Source organism: Pteronotus mesoamericanus, unplaced genomic scaffold, assembly GCF_021234165.1.
Source record: "Pteronotus mesoamericanus isolate MK-2021 breed Mesoamerican mustached bat unplaced genomic scaffold, CSHL_Meso_final contig_169, whole genome shotgun sequence".
In the NCBI taxonomy this organism is placed as follows: Eukaryota; Metazoa; Chordata; class Mammalia; order Chiroptera; family Mormoopidae; genus Pteronotus; species Pteronotus mesoamericanus.
The window spans coordinates 3,996,750-4,011,153 of record NW_026555068.1 but is presented as its reverse complement, the minus strand read 5'-3'; the positions used below and the strand labels follow the sequence as shown (position 1 = coordinate 4,011,153).

At 35.1% G+C, this 14,404-nt stretch overlaps 1 protein-coding gene across 2 annotated transcripts in view; it reads left to right on the top strand.

Annotated features, from left to right (window-relative positions):
* Window positions 1-11,628, top strand: part of HOOK3 (hook microtubule tethering protein 3) — an 87,301-nt gene extending 75,673 nt beyond the window's left edge. For both annotated transcript variants that reach the window (XM_054565936.1, XM_054565935.1), the window contains one exon: window positions 2,158-11,628. In XM_054565936.1, the coding sequence (XP_054421911.1) occupies window positions 2,158-2,298 (141 nt within the window). In that variant the 3' untranslated portion in view covers window positions 2,299-11,628. The remainder of the gene's footprint in view (window positions 1-2,157) is intronic.
* Window positions 11,629-14,404: the final 2,776 nt, after the last annotated feature.

Below are 14,404 nucleotides of genomic sequence, written 5' to 3'. Positions count from 1 at the left end.
TGCAGGAGCCAGCCAGTGAAGGCGTGAGCGAGTGGAACAGCTCCCTCGCTCATGCTCTCGCTGTCCTTCTCTTTCTCTTTCTCTTCCCTTCCACCCCTCTCTAAAAATCAGTAAATAAAAAAAAATTTTTAAGTAAGAAAAAGACTATATATTTAAGGAAGTTCTTTGGGAACTAATCTTGACCCCACCTATTCTGTTTCCTCTTTATCCTTCTTAAAGTTAGTCATAGCCATCTTGGAGCTCTGCCCCTCAGTCCTTATTAGTAATTTCATACTCTTGATTGATTTTTATGACTTCACATATTGTCTTTCTTATGGAACTAAATTTATTTATCCTGTGATACCGTATTAAAGAATAGTCCTAATTTTCAGCTCTGCAGACAGTGAAGGAGTAACTCTGAGTAGACTCACACAAGTTATGTTCAAATAAGGTAGCCGGTAACAGCTTTACACATACACTCAGAAAGTTCTGCGTGTCATTCGCCTGAAATGGAGTGAAGATGACAAGTGCTGGGAAAAGGTATTCAGTGTCTCAGAGAACAGCCTTGTGCTGGATACTGAGGTCTTGAAAGTGTATGAAGAATTTGAATAAGTCGCTTGGAATGTGAAAGTGAAAAAATATATATTTTATTTTTATTTAAAAAATATTTTTAGAAAATATTATATTTTAAATAAAATATAATTGTTAATATGTATAGCCAAATAAATAAACATTAGCAATAGATATTGCCAATTTTATTCAAATCCTTCAATGCTTTGATGTTTTGAGTGAAAAAATTGAGTGAAAAACCTATTTTGGATTTTCTTTCTTTTTTTCTTTTATTGTTGCTCAATTACAGTTGTCCCCCTTTTTCTCCCATTACTCTGCCCTGCCCTGCCCACCCCCCAGAGAGGGAGAGAAACATCGATGTGCGAAAGATATTTACATCTATTGGCTGCCTATCACATGCCCCCACCTGGGGACCTGGCCCACAACCCAGGCATGTGCCTTGACTGGGAATCGAACTGGTGACCTTTCAGTTCGCAGGCTGGAGCTCAGTCTACTGAGCCACACCGGTCGGGGCTGGATTTTCTTATAGGCAGAATGGAGGAATGTGTTCATGTATTTAGGTATATATGATAGACTTCAATCCTATTAAAAATGCAAAGCCATGACCAGTGTGTTTCCTGGAAGCTAACTAGTGATAGGAAGACTTATGTATTAGTCTTCCGTTTTCTGTGCCATTTTGTCCAGTGCATTCTGGGAAGGCTGTGTGGCTTTTCACATAGCTTGGCTAACTGCTGGACTCTCCTCCTGGCTCCCGATTTGCTCATTTCTTCCTTGTTGCCTTCCTCTATCTCCCATCAGTTGACTTGTATCCAGTTACCGGTGAGATTAAACAGCCACTACGCAACAGCCTTGTCTGGCAAGGGCTTATTAAATGAGTACCAAAACCACCTTTTTCCTGCTCTCCTGATAGGCTGGTCATTGTGGTTATTCCTCCGTATTTAGAGTGCGCCCCACTTCCTCCCCCCACCTTAAGGTGCTCTGGGCCCTGCAATTATGGCTCCTTTCCCTTCTAAGCTAGTAGGCCATCCTCCTGTCTTCAAGAAAGACCCCCTGCTCCCTCTTGGGCCCTCTGTTTTGGGCTGTCAGGAACTTTTCTTAGTTTATTTGAGAATACAAGTCCACCTGAAGTGAAGAAAACCAGCATGGTGGTATGTATATACCTAGTGTGCCTTTCTGCCTTAAGAAACAGTGAGTGTATTTGTGGTTTTCCATTCTAAATATGCCCTGTGATTTCCACAACCGCTTGTGAATCACCTGCTACCAATCAAGTGCACTTTTTTCCCCTTGGAAAATCACTTCATACTTTGATCTGAAAGGGAAGTATGTATGATTGAGGATGGGTACTGTATTCCAAAAAGCCGTCTCTATTATCTGTTGTTTTGGTTACTGTCAATTCAGAAAATTAAGCCTTAATTTTTCCAAAGGCAGATTTGTACCTAATTGTTGGAATTGAAATGTTGATAAAATTTTAATCTATAATGAGCAGAATTAACCTTCCTAATTGTGCCTTATGATGCAATGTAACAAAATCTGCATGCTGAAATTGTCTGTTGTGAGAGTATGTTCCACTATTTTTTCATTGATTACTTTTTTTTCTGTGTGATATAGGGAATGACTCTGCATAAAAAGGCGGCGGAAGATAGACTTGCTAGTACAGGTTCAGGGCAGTCATTTCTGGCTAGGCAAAGACAAGCAACCAGCACAAGAAGATCTTACCCGGGCCATGTTCAGCCAGCCACAGCAAGGTAGACACGTCTTGCTATTAGAACGAAAAACACCCTGCATTCAAACATACTTCTGTTATACGTAACACCATTTCAGGAAATTCAACCAGTTAATTTTTTTTTCTCTGTGTTATGTTCCTTAGTTGTCTCTCATTTGAGGACTTTTTCTCTGTATCTATAATGTTTTAGTTTCTTGTTCCTTTTGTAGTCCTTTCAGTTTCTTTTAATGTGCCAAAAAAAAAAAAATTTTTAAATGCCCAGTTAAAAGTGTTGTGTAATAGTATAGTACTTTTCTTTGTATGGAAATGTCCTTTTCCCAGTGGTGTAGGCTTTGTAATGAATTAGATTTTCTGCCAATAATTGATATACAATTTATATTCTTTATTGTGCCTCTGTGTTACCATGCTTTACAAGAATGTCTTTGTTTAAAGGGAATTAATCTTTATATGATGTATTAACGTATGTTTTCAATTGTTTTCCAAATGCACTTCAAATAACTTGCATATTTACTATATAAAATGAATCGTTGGCAAGTGCACTTTTTGCAAAGACATAAATACAGTGGCAGAGGTGCTAATCAGATCTTACCTAAGGCACCTAATAGAATTATTTAGAGGGAAAAAATAATTTTCACATTGTTTTATAGGAAATTAAATTTGTTCGAGGATTTGGAAACTATTTTTAAAACATAAATACATAGAATTTTATTATTTCCTGCTATCTTGTTGTTGGCGGAAATGAATGCATTGGTTAGGTTATTAGAAAGAAAATTAAAGAAGAAAAAATCAGGCAGTGCATTTATTTTTTTCTTGTTTTGGAATAGCGCAGTAACTGAGGATCAAATTCTGGCAGTGTCGCTGATACAAAGTTTCAATTGGCCTCCACATCTTAAGAGACCTATTTTTCATCTGCTTACAAGTAATAGGTAGCAGTACTTTTGGGTCAACTTCCTTGTTGACTTGTATCTCATTGTTTTACTTATTCCCTAATATAAACACTTCTTTTTCTCAATATTTCCAAATACATAACATCTTCATGTCAGTCATTAAGATCAATAAGTGACTTCTTATATGTGATGTTGTGATAGATCTCCTTTACATTTTTTCTTAATTCTATGTATTAGTCCAAGAATTTGCTACTGAACAGATTCTCTTAGGTATTTGGTTGCATCAAAATGCTTAGATATGTTGATTGATTGTAAACCATGTTTATTTCCATTGATGAATGGTTGTCAAGTAATAATGATTGTAAAGCACTTTGACTATATAAGGTGCTATGTAAATGTAAAATATCATTTATTTGAAAATGAAATGCCTCTGCCTGACTTTACATATTGATTTATTTGGTCCCCAATTATATTTAAGTTCCCCTCCAGACTTTTTCTTGCACCAGATAGCCCATTTTTTAAAAAGCAAAACATTATTTAAATTAGATCAATTTTTTGTTTGTCTTTGTTTTTTAGATAACATTGTGTTTGTTTTTAGATAGGTCACCTAATATGAGGATTTTATTTCATGCACTTGCTGTTTAGAAGTTCAGGTTTCATTTAGATCTGGATATTAAATGCAAATTAGTAACTTTAAATCAAGCTAAATGTAACTGAGAATGTTCAGAGACTATATTCAAATGTTTGATTTTAAATTATTCCATTTTTATAAGAAAATTGGCCTAAAAATGAGTAGCATTTTCATTTGTCCTCAGAAATCATACTTGAAGAAAGCATTAGAATGTGCACAGAAATGACTTCATGCATTGTGCTAATTTTTACATTAAGAACAGAAATCTAAGCGCAGTGTGAATGCTTCTGCCTGAAATGACCATAAAGCAGGAAGTATTAGTAATAATGGAGAGAATCACGAGAGTAAATTGCATTGTGGGGCTTCAGGAGGCTAAGCAGACCTAAATAAACATAGAAAGTTTTGACAATAAAAGATCAAAAACTATTTAGGGTAGTTTTTACTCCCAGCCCTCTTTTTACATGTAGATTAGGGTCCAACTGTTTTAAAACAGAGTGTGAACACTAACCTTGGTAAAATTAAAAGAATTGGGAAATTATACCCCTAGAATAAGGCAGGTGAACATAAAAGAGTCTATGAGCTATTTATTAAAAGGATTGTATCCCATAAAATGAGAGGTTTTAACTTTACTTCTTGAATAGTTACTGCCCCTGTTGTGGTCTCCAACCCACCTGTCAGCTCAGATACACTTCTCTAAACGGGCTGGAAAGGTGCCAACCTTTTGGAAGGCTGTTTTCCTTATTTTTCTTCAGCATATGTTGCATGCTATTATTTTGGTATTTTACCTTCATAACTTTCTCTCTACTGTACCTTTAAAGTTTAGTATATTACTTTCATTACATAGAAGAAATTATATTACTAACATTCTAGGATATTTTTTAAAAAAGCAGGAATAAAACTTAGCTGTAACAATGATAACCCTGTTTCTCTTGTCCAGCTTTGGGCAGGATTTATGAAATTTCTCTTTCTGCTGTAATGATTAATAATTTCCTAGGATGTTTGTGATGATGCATGGTCTGTCTGGAAAGTAAAAGACATTAGGTGCTTTATTGAGATGTGAGCTAGGCTGTGCTATATTTTCACAAACCCCTTAGTTACGGTCTCTTCGTGACACAGTTCGCTCGGACAGTGAAGCTAGCCCTGGCTTCAGGAGTGAAGTAGAGGGCTGCTGCGTTAGATGGAGGTGATCCATCAGCCTAGCGGCCGAATTCTTGTAAACAAAAAGCTCATCTGATGTTTTCCTTCTAACCAGGGTAAGAAAATACAAAATAAATAACTAAGGAATAGGAAAGCATATAACATTTATGTTCTGCAAGTGGGTATTAGAGTTTGTAATGGGGAAAAAAAATCCAGCACATATTGTAGTTTACCACATCTAGAAAGAGAAATAATACATTTGTACTTAAAAGAACTTTCAAAATTTCATTCATATCTTTTTATAATTTGTCGAATTACTTGTTAATAACCAAGAAAAAGAAGTCCCTAAATAAAGGACCCATGTTCCGAAATTGATCAATATTGATAGCCCTAGCCCGGTAAAATTAGCTCAATGGGATACTTAGATTATAAAAGGAAATGTTTTGTTGAGGTTTTATTGTTTTGTTTATATAGTAAAAGCTCAATTGTACAAAATTAAGCTAAATCTTATCCAGCCAGAGACATATGCCTATATATTTCATTAGTTTTCACAAAGCCATGAAAATTCATGCTGTCCAAATAGATCAGCAATAATTTGTAAGTGAAAGCTAAGTTGAAGAAAAGACATTTTATTTATGCACTACTTTTCTCACATCTCCTTTTCAATAACAGTTTTGTCCAGTCTTGTTAACTAATGATACGAAATGTTTTTTAGTGTTTCTTGCACTCAGATAAGCATTCATCTTTTAAAGATAATAACCATGTTAAAAACTTGAAAATCTTCATCCCAGTGTAAGAATTATCCTGAAACAAAAATCTAAATTTTTGAAGTTGTCTTAACTCTGCATTTAATCTCCAGTTGTCCAGCTCTCAGACTCCAGGGCTGCTACAGTTATCCTTAGTTGGAACGTGTGAGATTTATCTGAAAAAGCTTCCACAACCCACAGCCAGTACAAACCCACCTAGTTCACAGATACGTAGATCAGAACATCTGCGACCCTACAGTGAGAGCCAAGCACCTGGCATCTTGCCTTTGCCAAGGGCAAAATAACATTAAGACAAAGTGTTTTTTGTTTTCTCTTCATTAAACTGTGGAAGGGTATTTTGACTTGTTAGCCTCGTAAGGGCCCCTTTCCTTAGAAACGGCTGTGGAAATGACCGATGCGGCTTTGTACTTCTTACAGTGAAGCCTGTGCAATATCCCAAAGTAGGAGGAAGGACCGCACTCAACAAAATTAAAAGGTGACACCAGGAGCTTCGAAAATTATTTTAGCATGTTTTTTATTTTTCCCTTTTTATAAGTTAAAAGGGTTTTCCATTTAATAATGATCATCTCTCTTCCTATAGTTCCCACTGTCAACTTGGCAGCTTATTCCAGTAATTGTACAACCCAGTTTCATTATGTTTAGAAAGCAGTTTCAGAGCATATTCTTTGTAACTATAACGATTTTAATACTTTATATCATGAAGTTTTTATATGAGGAAGGCTATTCTCAATGTATCTGTCATTGACTTTTTTACTTTCTATAAAGCATATTTAAATAATAATTGGTGTAGTTCCATTTATTGAAACTTTTAAATGGTTTTATTGTCTAATTTTAGCACAATAATTTTAGGGTCTAAAGTTTTGCAGTAAATGTTATTCATTTCTCAGAAGCCTAAAAAAACATGAAATAACTTGTTACTAACACAGCTAATTTCTGCCCCTTCCCTTTCCCTTCCATCACGGAGGCATCAGTATTTAGCTTCCTTTTTATGAAATGAAGGACGGCACCGATGTGATGACATCATCTCCTTCACATTGCTGGTTATGTTCTTGGGAAGTCTGTGCTGATTATTTTGTTTCCGAAAAGCCTTTTAGCAATCCAATTCACATGTCCTATGTTTTTAATATAAAAACTTAAGAAATGTATATTTAACATTATCTTTAAATACACTTGGATTTTTTACATTGCACTTAAAATGATAGAGAAGGGACATTAGTTATTGAAAAACGAGAGGCCTGAACCTAGTTATGGCAAGTTTATGAGTTATGGCAATTGTGGAGGACCTATAAATGTTTTCTAACGATTATCTGTCAGCAATTACATTATGTCTCTTTTCAGGATTTTTCTGAAATACTGCATTCGGAAAATGTTTTTCTAACATTTTCGAACAATATTCTGTCAGAGAAGTTTGTACACCTTATATAAGTGAACATGGCAATCGGAAAAAGTAACAGAACTGCTGTTAAAGCAAATTCATTCCTAGACAGTAAAGTGGATTATTGGGATAAAAACGATGTAGTTGTAGAACATTTCCTGGCAGACTGAAGTATTAGTACAATCAAAACTTATACTGTCTTAACAAATGTTCCTAAAATAGTAGTTTACACAAAATTTTTTGACTTTATTATGTGATTGTTCAATAAAAAAAGAGTAGACAACAGTATAATTTATTTTCTAATTATCCTTCCCTTTATTGGGCATTAACTGGGCACTCTGTATTAACTGTGTATGCTATCATTGGAGGGGAAAGCACCTGTTTCCATTTTGAAACTGTTAACCCATTACTAAAGCTAAGGTAGTGATTTGAGGTCATTAAGAATACTGTGGTTCGATGAGATGAGGAGAAATCTGAAAATCACTACTGACTTCCTAACAGTTATATAGATTTGCTGCTTTATCCAGTTTACAAACCATAGGCTCAATTTTAGTCCCCCTTAATTATACATAGTAGCCTCACTGAAATTTTTGTTTAAAGTGAAGGCAAAAATACACATTAAAAAATATATGTGTTCAAGGAGAGCCCTTATGTACCTGGTACATTTTCACCAGGCTCTGAATTAGATTAGGGTCTGAAGATGAAGTCATCAGAGAAGGTATCCATGCTCAAAATTTTAGGCCCTGGGGCTATCAAATATCCTGAATTCTTTCCACCCAGAGCTTAAAGGAAAAATTAAATGTCATGAGAAAAACAATCTCAAAGTGAGAAAAAGAAAACTACCAAATCTTGCTGAAGCTTTAATGATGTATGTGGGAGACTTCTGAGCTGGCATTATCACTTTAGAGATTTCTAAATTGACAAAAGAAAATAATTCGTTTAGCAACCATATTGTGAAATTAATAGAAGGGACTCGCATTTATTCTTGGTGTAATTGTCAACCTATGGTCAGTGATTACTGTATATACATTCTACCATGTGTTTATTTTATATATGTCACTATTAGAAATGAGTGTCTTAATATTATTTACTGTTACTTCTAATCATTTATGTATTATTTATACTTCACTGCAAGATTCACAGCACTTTACTAATATTAGATAATTATTTTCTTTAACTTTCTGTGGCATGTTCTATTTATCTTTTCAGTGGGGTTCTTTTCCTTATTTTAAAAAATGTAAGAGATTGCCCAATCAGTGGGCTTTGTACTCTTCCTGAAATTTTTAAAGTCAGATTTGAAGTTCTAAGTCTAAGTCTGGAAATCTATTTGAAGTTGGGTTGGGGCTACTAAGCATGAATTACACTTTATATTTCACATTAATCAAACTCTTTTATACATTAATAACTCATGAAACCAAGTTCTCTTACATGCAACACCCTTGAAACTTTGTTTTCCGGAGTTGGCAGTAATAAAACGTTAACAATCTTCTGGTGAATCAGAAGATGTTCTTACCTTTGATTTTCCTGTCTCCTAAAATGCAAACCTACAAACTGTCCTTAACAGTCATAGTTTCTTTATCATATACCCAAAGTCAGTCAGGTTCCATGAGCTACTAAGTCAGAGACTCTGAAAGTGGTTGGGGGGTGGGGTGACAGGAAAAGGCAGACCCTAAAGATGGCAGAATAGTACAGAAATATTCCTAGTTCTCTTATAACAGATATGCTTTATAAACTTGGTCATTTTCTTGAATTCAAATACAGCAAAGTTTTTGGCTTAGTAAGATGTTTTTAGGATTTAGGACTCTGCCATTTGTAACTTGAATGTAACAGTATTCAAATTGTAGTCAAAAAGTACCAAAATATTTGTTGTTACATAAGCATTGCCACATATTATTGCCAAAGAATAGGGAGATTTGCTCATAACATTCTCTTAAGAGTTTTGTGTCATTTTGTGTTTCCAGATGAGAGAAATGTTTTTATAGCGTGAAAAGTTTCTGTAGCCTTTTTCTTCTGCAGTGTCCCCTTCCCTACAGATGGGCTTTGCTTAGGCAGGTCCTAGAAGGGAGCAACATGGAAAAGGAGGTCTAGACTCTGACCTTTGAGAGGAGAGTTACTTTGTCCTCCCAAAGTAAAAAGTTACACACGTGCACACGCGCGCTCGGGAGAACACAACATGTTTTTGATATCTACTAATTAGTTGTTGAATGGGTAGTTTCTCTTCTCATTGGCTTTATTATTTATTGGCTTCTTATTAATCTAGAAAAGAGTAGATTTTAGACTTGTATTGCCCCATTCATTAGCTGCTAGACACATGTGACAAAATTAAAAATAAATAATAAATTTGGTTCCCCCGTCACCTAGCCATACCTTAAGTACTTCAGTAACCACACATGGAAAGTGGTTAGCATATTGGACAAAACAGATTTAGAACATTTTCATCACTGTAGAAAATGGTTTTTGTCAGTGCTATAATGCCCAAAGGGAAAATAAAGACAGAATAAAGGTATTCAATCAATGTATGACAATTCTTGGGTTTGACTGCAGTAGTTGAATAAAGCTATTTTTCTTAATAAAATTAATACCAGCCCTTTTAGAGACCATGCAAAAATCAAAACCCCATTCTTTGAAACTAATTTTCAATATATATATTTTAAACACATTCTCAGCACTTTACTTTTCAAGTGATATAATGAAATCATTTCATGAATCATAACTTAGTATCTAGGGATTTTTTATGTAGTGCTTTTAATATTGATGATAGTTTATAACACTGAGCGGAAACTGAATGCTTTATTTATTTACAAGTAAAAATTGGTAACACCATATTCTTCTGTTTGGTTACATTCATATCTATATAAAGCTAATAAAAGTTGCTAACAGTTTTTTTTCTGTCCCTAAGATCATATTTGATTATCTTCCAGCTTAAAGGTACATCATACCCAAATAATTTCTTAGGCTTTCTTCAGTTTCTTGCTCTTAACAATTTGGTTAATGAATCAAGTTAAATTCAATGTATAAAGCAAACATTTAATTCCAGTGACTTAGTGAATGAAACATTTTTTAATATTTATTAATTTACTTGGCCTATTACTAAAGCATTTAACATAATTGAAAGATCTGTACAAATGCATTGTTGAGTTTTTTAATGAAAATAGGAGACTAATCATAATTCTTTTTAATTCAGTTAGTAATGTAGTTAAACTACCCTGTTAGGAATTCATGATGTTTTTCTCTTCCTTTTAAAAAATTTTTTATCAAGCAACAGACTTGCTCCAGTAGTATCAAATTCTAAGCAAAGGATGATGAAACTCATTGTCATTCAGGCTGAGATAAGTAAACAGTGTAATTTGAGTTTTGTATTTTCTTGGGGGCCTAATTTAATGTATTCTGCAGAGACTCTTATTAAGGGAAATTTTCAATATGCTTGAAGTAAGAAATAGCATTTTAGTATAAATACAAGAAATGACTGTACATAAATACCAGTCAGTGATTTGAGGCCTTCTAATCTTTCAGTGGTAGCCTTTTGTTTTTTAATAGCCTTAGTTAAACTTCAGATGCACTAAAATGTCATTGCTGTCACTAACTATGCTGTTTACTGGTTATTTGTAATTCAGAATGCTTTGTACTCAGAAGAATAATTTTCAGGTTTATCTTGTTTTGCCATGTTCATGTTTTGATAATTGCCCCACTACTTATAACTCCCAGTTTTTGGTTGTATAATGAATGGTAAAATTCAAACATATCTAATAATTTGCCTTATTTTGATTAATAAGTTCTATCAAAGATTTGGGGATAGAAAGAGGTTTTTTCCCCCCTACAGTATTTTTTTAACTTTTCAGATGAGCTGGAAAACAGCTTAGTTCATTAGACTTGGAATCGGATCGATTACAGTCCCAGCTCTAAAGCCTTATACTCATGTCTTAAGTATTTGATCTGTGAATAGTTGTTAGTTCACATTTGACACTGTAGTTATCCACCGAAGTTTAGCCTTTGCAAAAAGTATATTGCTAGGTATATTCTTATTTCTGGTTGACAGTTGATAATTTCACATTTCATTCTTTGTCATTATAATCCAAAAATGAAATCCACATAGGACTCTAAATTTCTCACTTTACAAGTGGAGTCAATACAAATTTAGCAGCATTGGTATCCAAGCATTTTTCCACATTTACCAAGTTTACCAGCCATTTACTGTGTATTAGATTGGTGGATTTTCTCACTGTTTTTCCGAGGCAAGTAAGTTGGTAGAGAACCTCAGTAAGAAAGTTTTACTAAAGTAACAAAAATATAAAGTCCAAGAAACCACAAGATTTTCAATTTCTTTGAAATCTTATATTGTATTTCCTTTTGATATCACTTACTCATTTTAATTTTATGACTGCCAACTTGTTATGGTATTATATGTATATGTTTATATGTATGCATATATTATATGTATATGAAGAATAAAGTTAAGATTTGGTCAAATTATATTTTCCCATTCGAGTACAAAAATGTTTTCAAGGCTGCAAAAAGTGTACAGTTGTTAAACAAGTTGTAAATAAAGACTTGTATAAAAATTCATGAGTTTGTTTTCTCCTTTAAACCATGACAGACACGCATTTAATAACTGTGTAATAGTATTCATCCACTGGCCTTTGCCTCTTGACATAGTGTCCTATCAATTTAAAGATTATACCACTGATTTAGTGTAACTCAGGAATATTCTTTGTGTTTTTTTTCTAGGACCCATGATAGTTTTTGTTTTGATACAGGCTGGTACTTAATGTTTGTCAACTGACTGCCCAGAGTTCTTAGGGGTGACAGTTAACCATGGCTCCTCCTGTTAGAATTATCAAGTTGGTATGACCAGCCTCCCCACAGACTGTACAGCAAGAACCGGTGGTAGAGTATTTACTTTGTTTAACAATATAAAGTATTATTGTTAGCATTCTATTTGGATAATAAATGCCCTTTTCCTGCCTTGTAGACCCTTACAACTCACCCTTTTCCCTCCCCTCCCTAAACATTATTGAAATATGGCATCTTCAGTGTTATGTGAAATGGTAGTAGCAGTGTGGAGAGTGATTCTAGTTACATTAAAATAATCAGCTAAGTAATTCAAAAGTGAACTTAGCACCAAGACATTAAAAACTAGTATACACATATCTCCTTACAACGTTGAAAAGATGTATATAAGCTTTCATATATACATATATATTAGCATTGAGGTAACCATATTAAATTTAGCATTTATTGTCGGTCCTGAGTATTTAATATCGAAGCACATGAGAAAGGTAGAATCACAGAGATTAAATCAAAATATGCCTTTGCCTTCAAAGATTTGTGATTAAATGGGTCACAACACAGAAAAGTTCCCAAATAAAAGTATCCCAGGTGAAAATCTTATCAGTTGCTTTAAGAACATTTTTGCTACTGCTCTGGTTATTGGTACATCATAAACCACTTCTAAACTTAATGGCTTTAAATGGTATATTATCTCTCTCAGGTTTGGAGACAGGCTCAGTTGCTCTCAATTTGGGTCCCTCATTCAGTCACAATTAGGTGATGTCTGAGACTAGAGTCATCTGAAGGCTGTTCTCTCATGTGTTGGGTACCCTGACTGGTATGGACAGAACCAGTAGTATATGAAATGTTATAGGATCATCTTTAAGAAGAAAGGAAAAAAGATTAAAATATGAGCAATAAAATGACAATAAATACCTATCTACCAAGAATGAAATCTGAAAAACAAGCAGAACAGAAATAGACTAATAAATACAGAGAACATTTTGACAGTTGCCAGATGGGAGGGGGGTGGGGCAGATGAGTGAAAAAGGTGAAGGGATTAAAAAGTACAAATTGGTTATTACAGAATAGTCATGGGTATGTAAAGAACAGCATAGGGAATACAGCCAATAATCTAATAACTATGTATGATGTCAGATGGTGCAACATTTATTGAGATGATTACGTAGTAAGTTATGTAATGGCTAATCACTGGGGTGTACACCTGAAACTAATATAAAAATGTCAAGTGTAATTGAAAAATAAATGATTTAAAAATATAACTATCATTAGGGAGCATGCGGAGAAATTGGAGCCCTGGTGTAGCTGCTGTGGAAAAGAGTTCCTCAAAAAAGTTAAACAAAATTACCATATGATCAAGCAATCCCACTTCTGGGTATAGACCCAAAGGAAGCGAAAGCGGGACTCTAACATGCTTCATTATTCACAACAGCCAAAAGATGAAGATGACCAGTTTCCATTAGCAGATGAGTGGGTAAACAGATGTGGGCTATACATACAATGGAATATTATTTAGCCTTACAAGAAAAGGAAATTCTGACACATGCTACAACATGGATGAACCTGGAGGGTATTATGCAAAGTGAAATAAACCAGTTATAAAAGGACAAATCTGTATGATTCCATTTCTATGAAGTATCCAGCAGCATCAAATTCATAGAGACAAAGTACAATAGTGGTTGCAAGGGGCTGGAGGAAGGAGGGAATGGGGAGTGTTATTGGGTACAGAGTTTCACTTTGTAAAGAAGATGGATGGTGCAGATGCGCAGTAGCAATGGTTGCACAACAATGTGATGTACTTAATGCCACTGAACCGTACATTTAAACATGGTTAAAAAGGTAACATGACTTTTGCCATAATTAAAATTAAATGCCAAATTCTTACCATTTGAATTTGTGCTTGGCTTCCTCTTTAACCTTCTCACCTACCAACCCCCTCTCCTCATTCACATGGCTTGAGTTCTTGGCATCCTTGCTGAACCAAGAACACTAAGCATACACTTCCTGTCCTACTTGGCATGCATTTTCTTTCCCTTTTTGGGTCTCTGCTCCAATAGTTCCCACAAAAGCCTTCCTGACTGCTGTTGAGCAGGGGTCTCCAACCCAGGGACCAGTACCTGTCAGCGGCCTTTGAGGAGCCAGGCTGCACAGCAGGAGGTGAGCAGCAAAGCTTCATCTGCATTTACAACCACTTCCCATTGCTCCCCCTACCGCCTGAGCTCTGCATCTTGGCAGCAATAGATTCTCGTAAGAGCTTGAACTCTACAGTGAACTGCGCAAGTGAGGGATCTGGGTTGCGCGAGCCTTATGAGAATCTAAAGCTCGATGATCTCAGGTGGAGCTGAGGCGGTGATGCTAGTGCTGGGGAGAGGCTGCAAATACAGATTATCGTTAGCAGAGAGGTTGGACCGCACAGAGACCATAATCAATTGCTTGCAGACTCAAAACCCTATCAATGAGTGGCAAGTGACAATTAAGCTGCATCTAGTGGCAGGCTATAAAGTCATCACTCCCACCCTTCAGTCAATGGAAAAATTGTCTTCCACA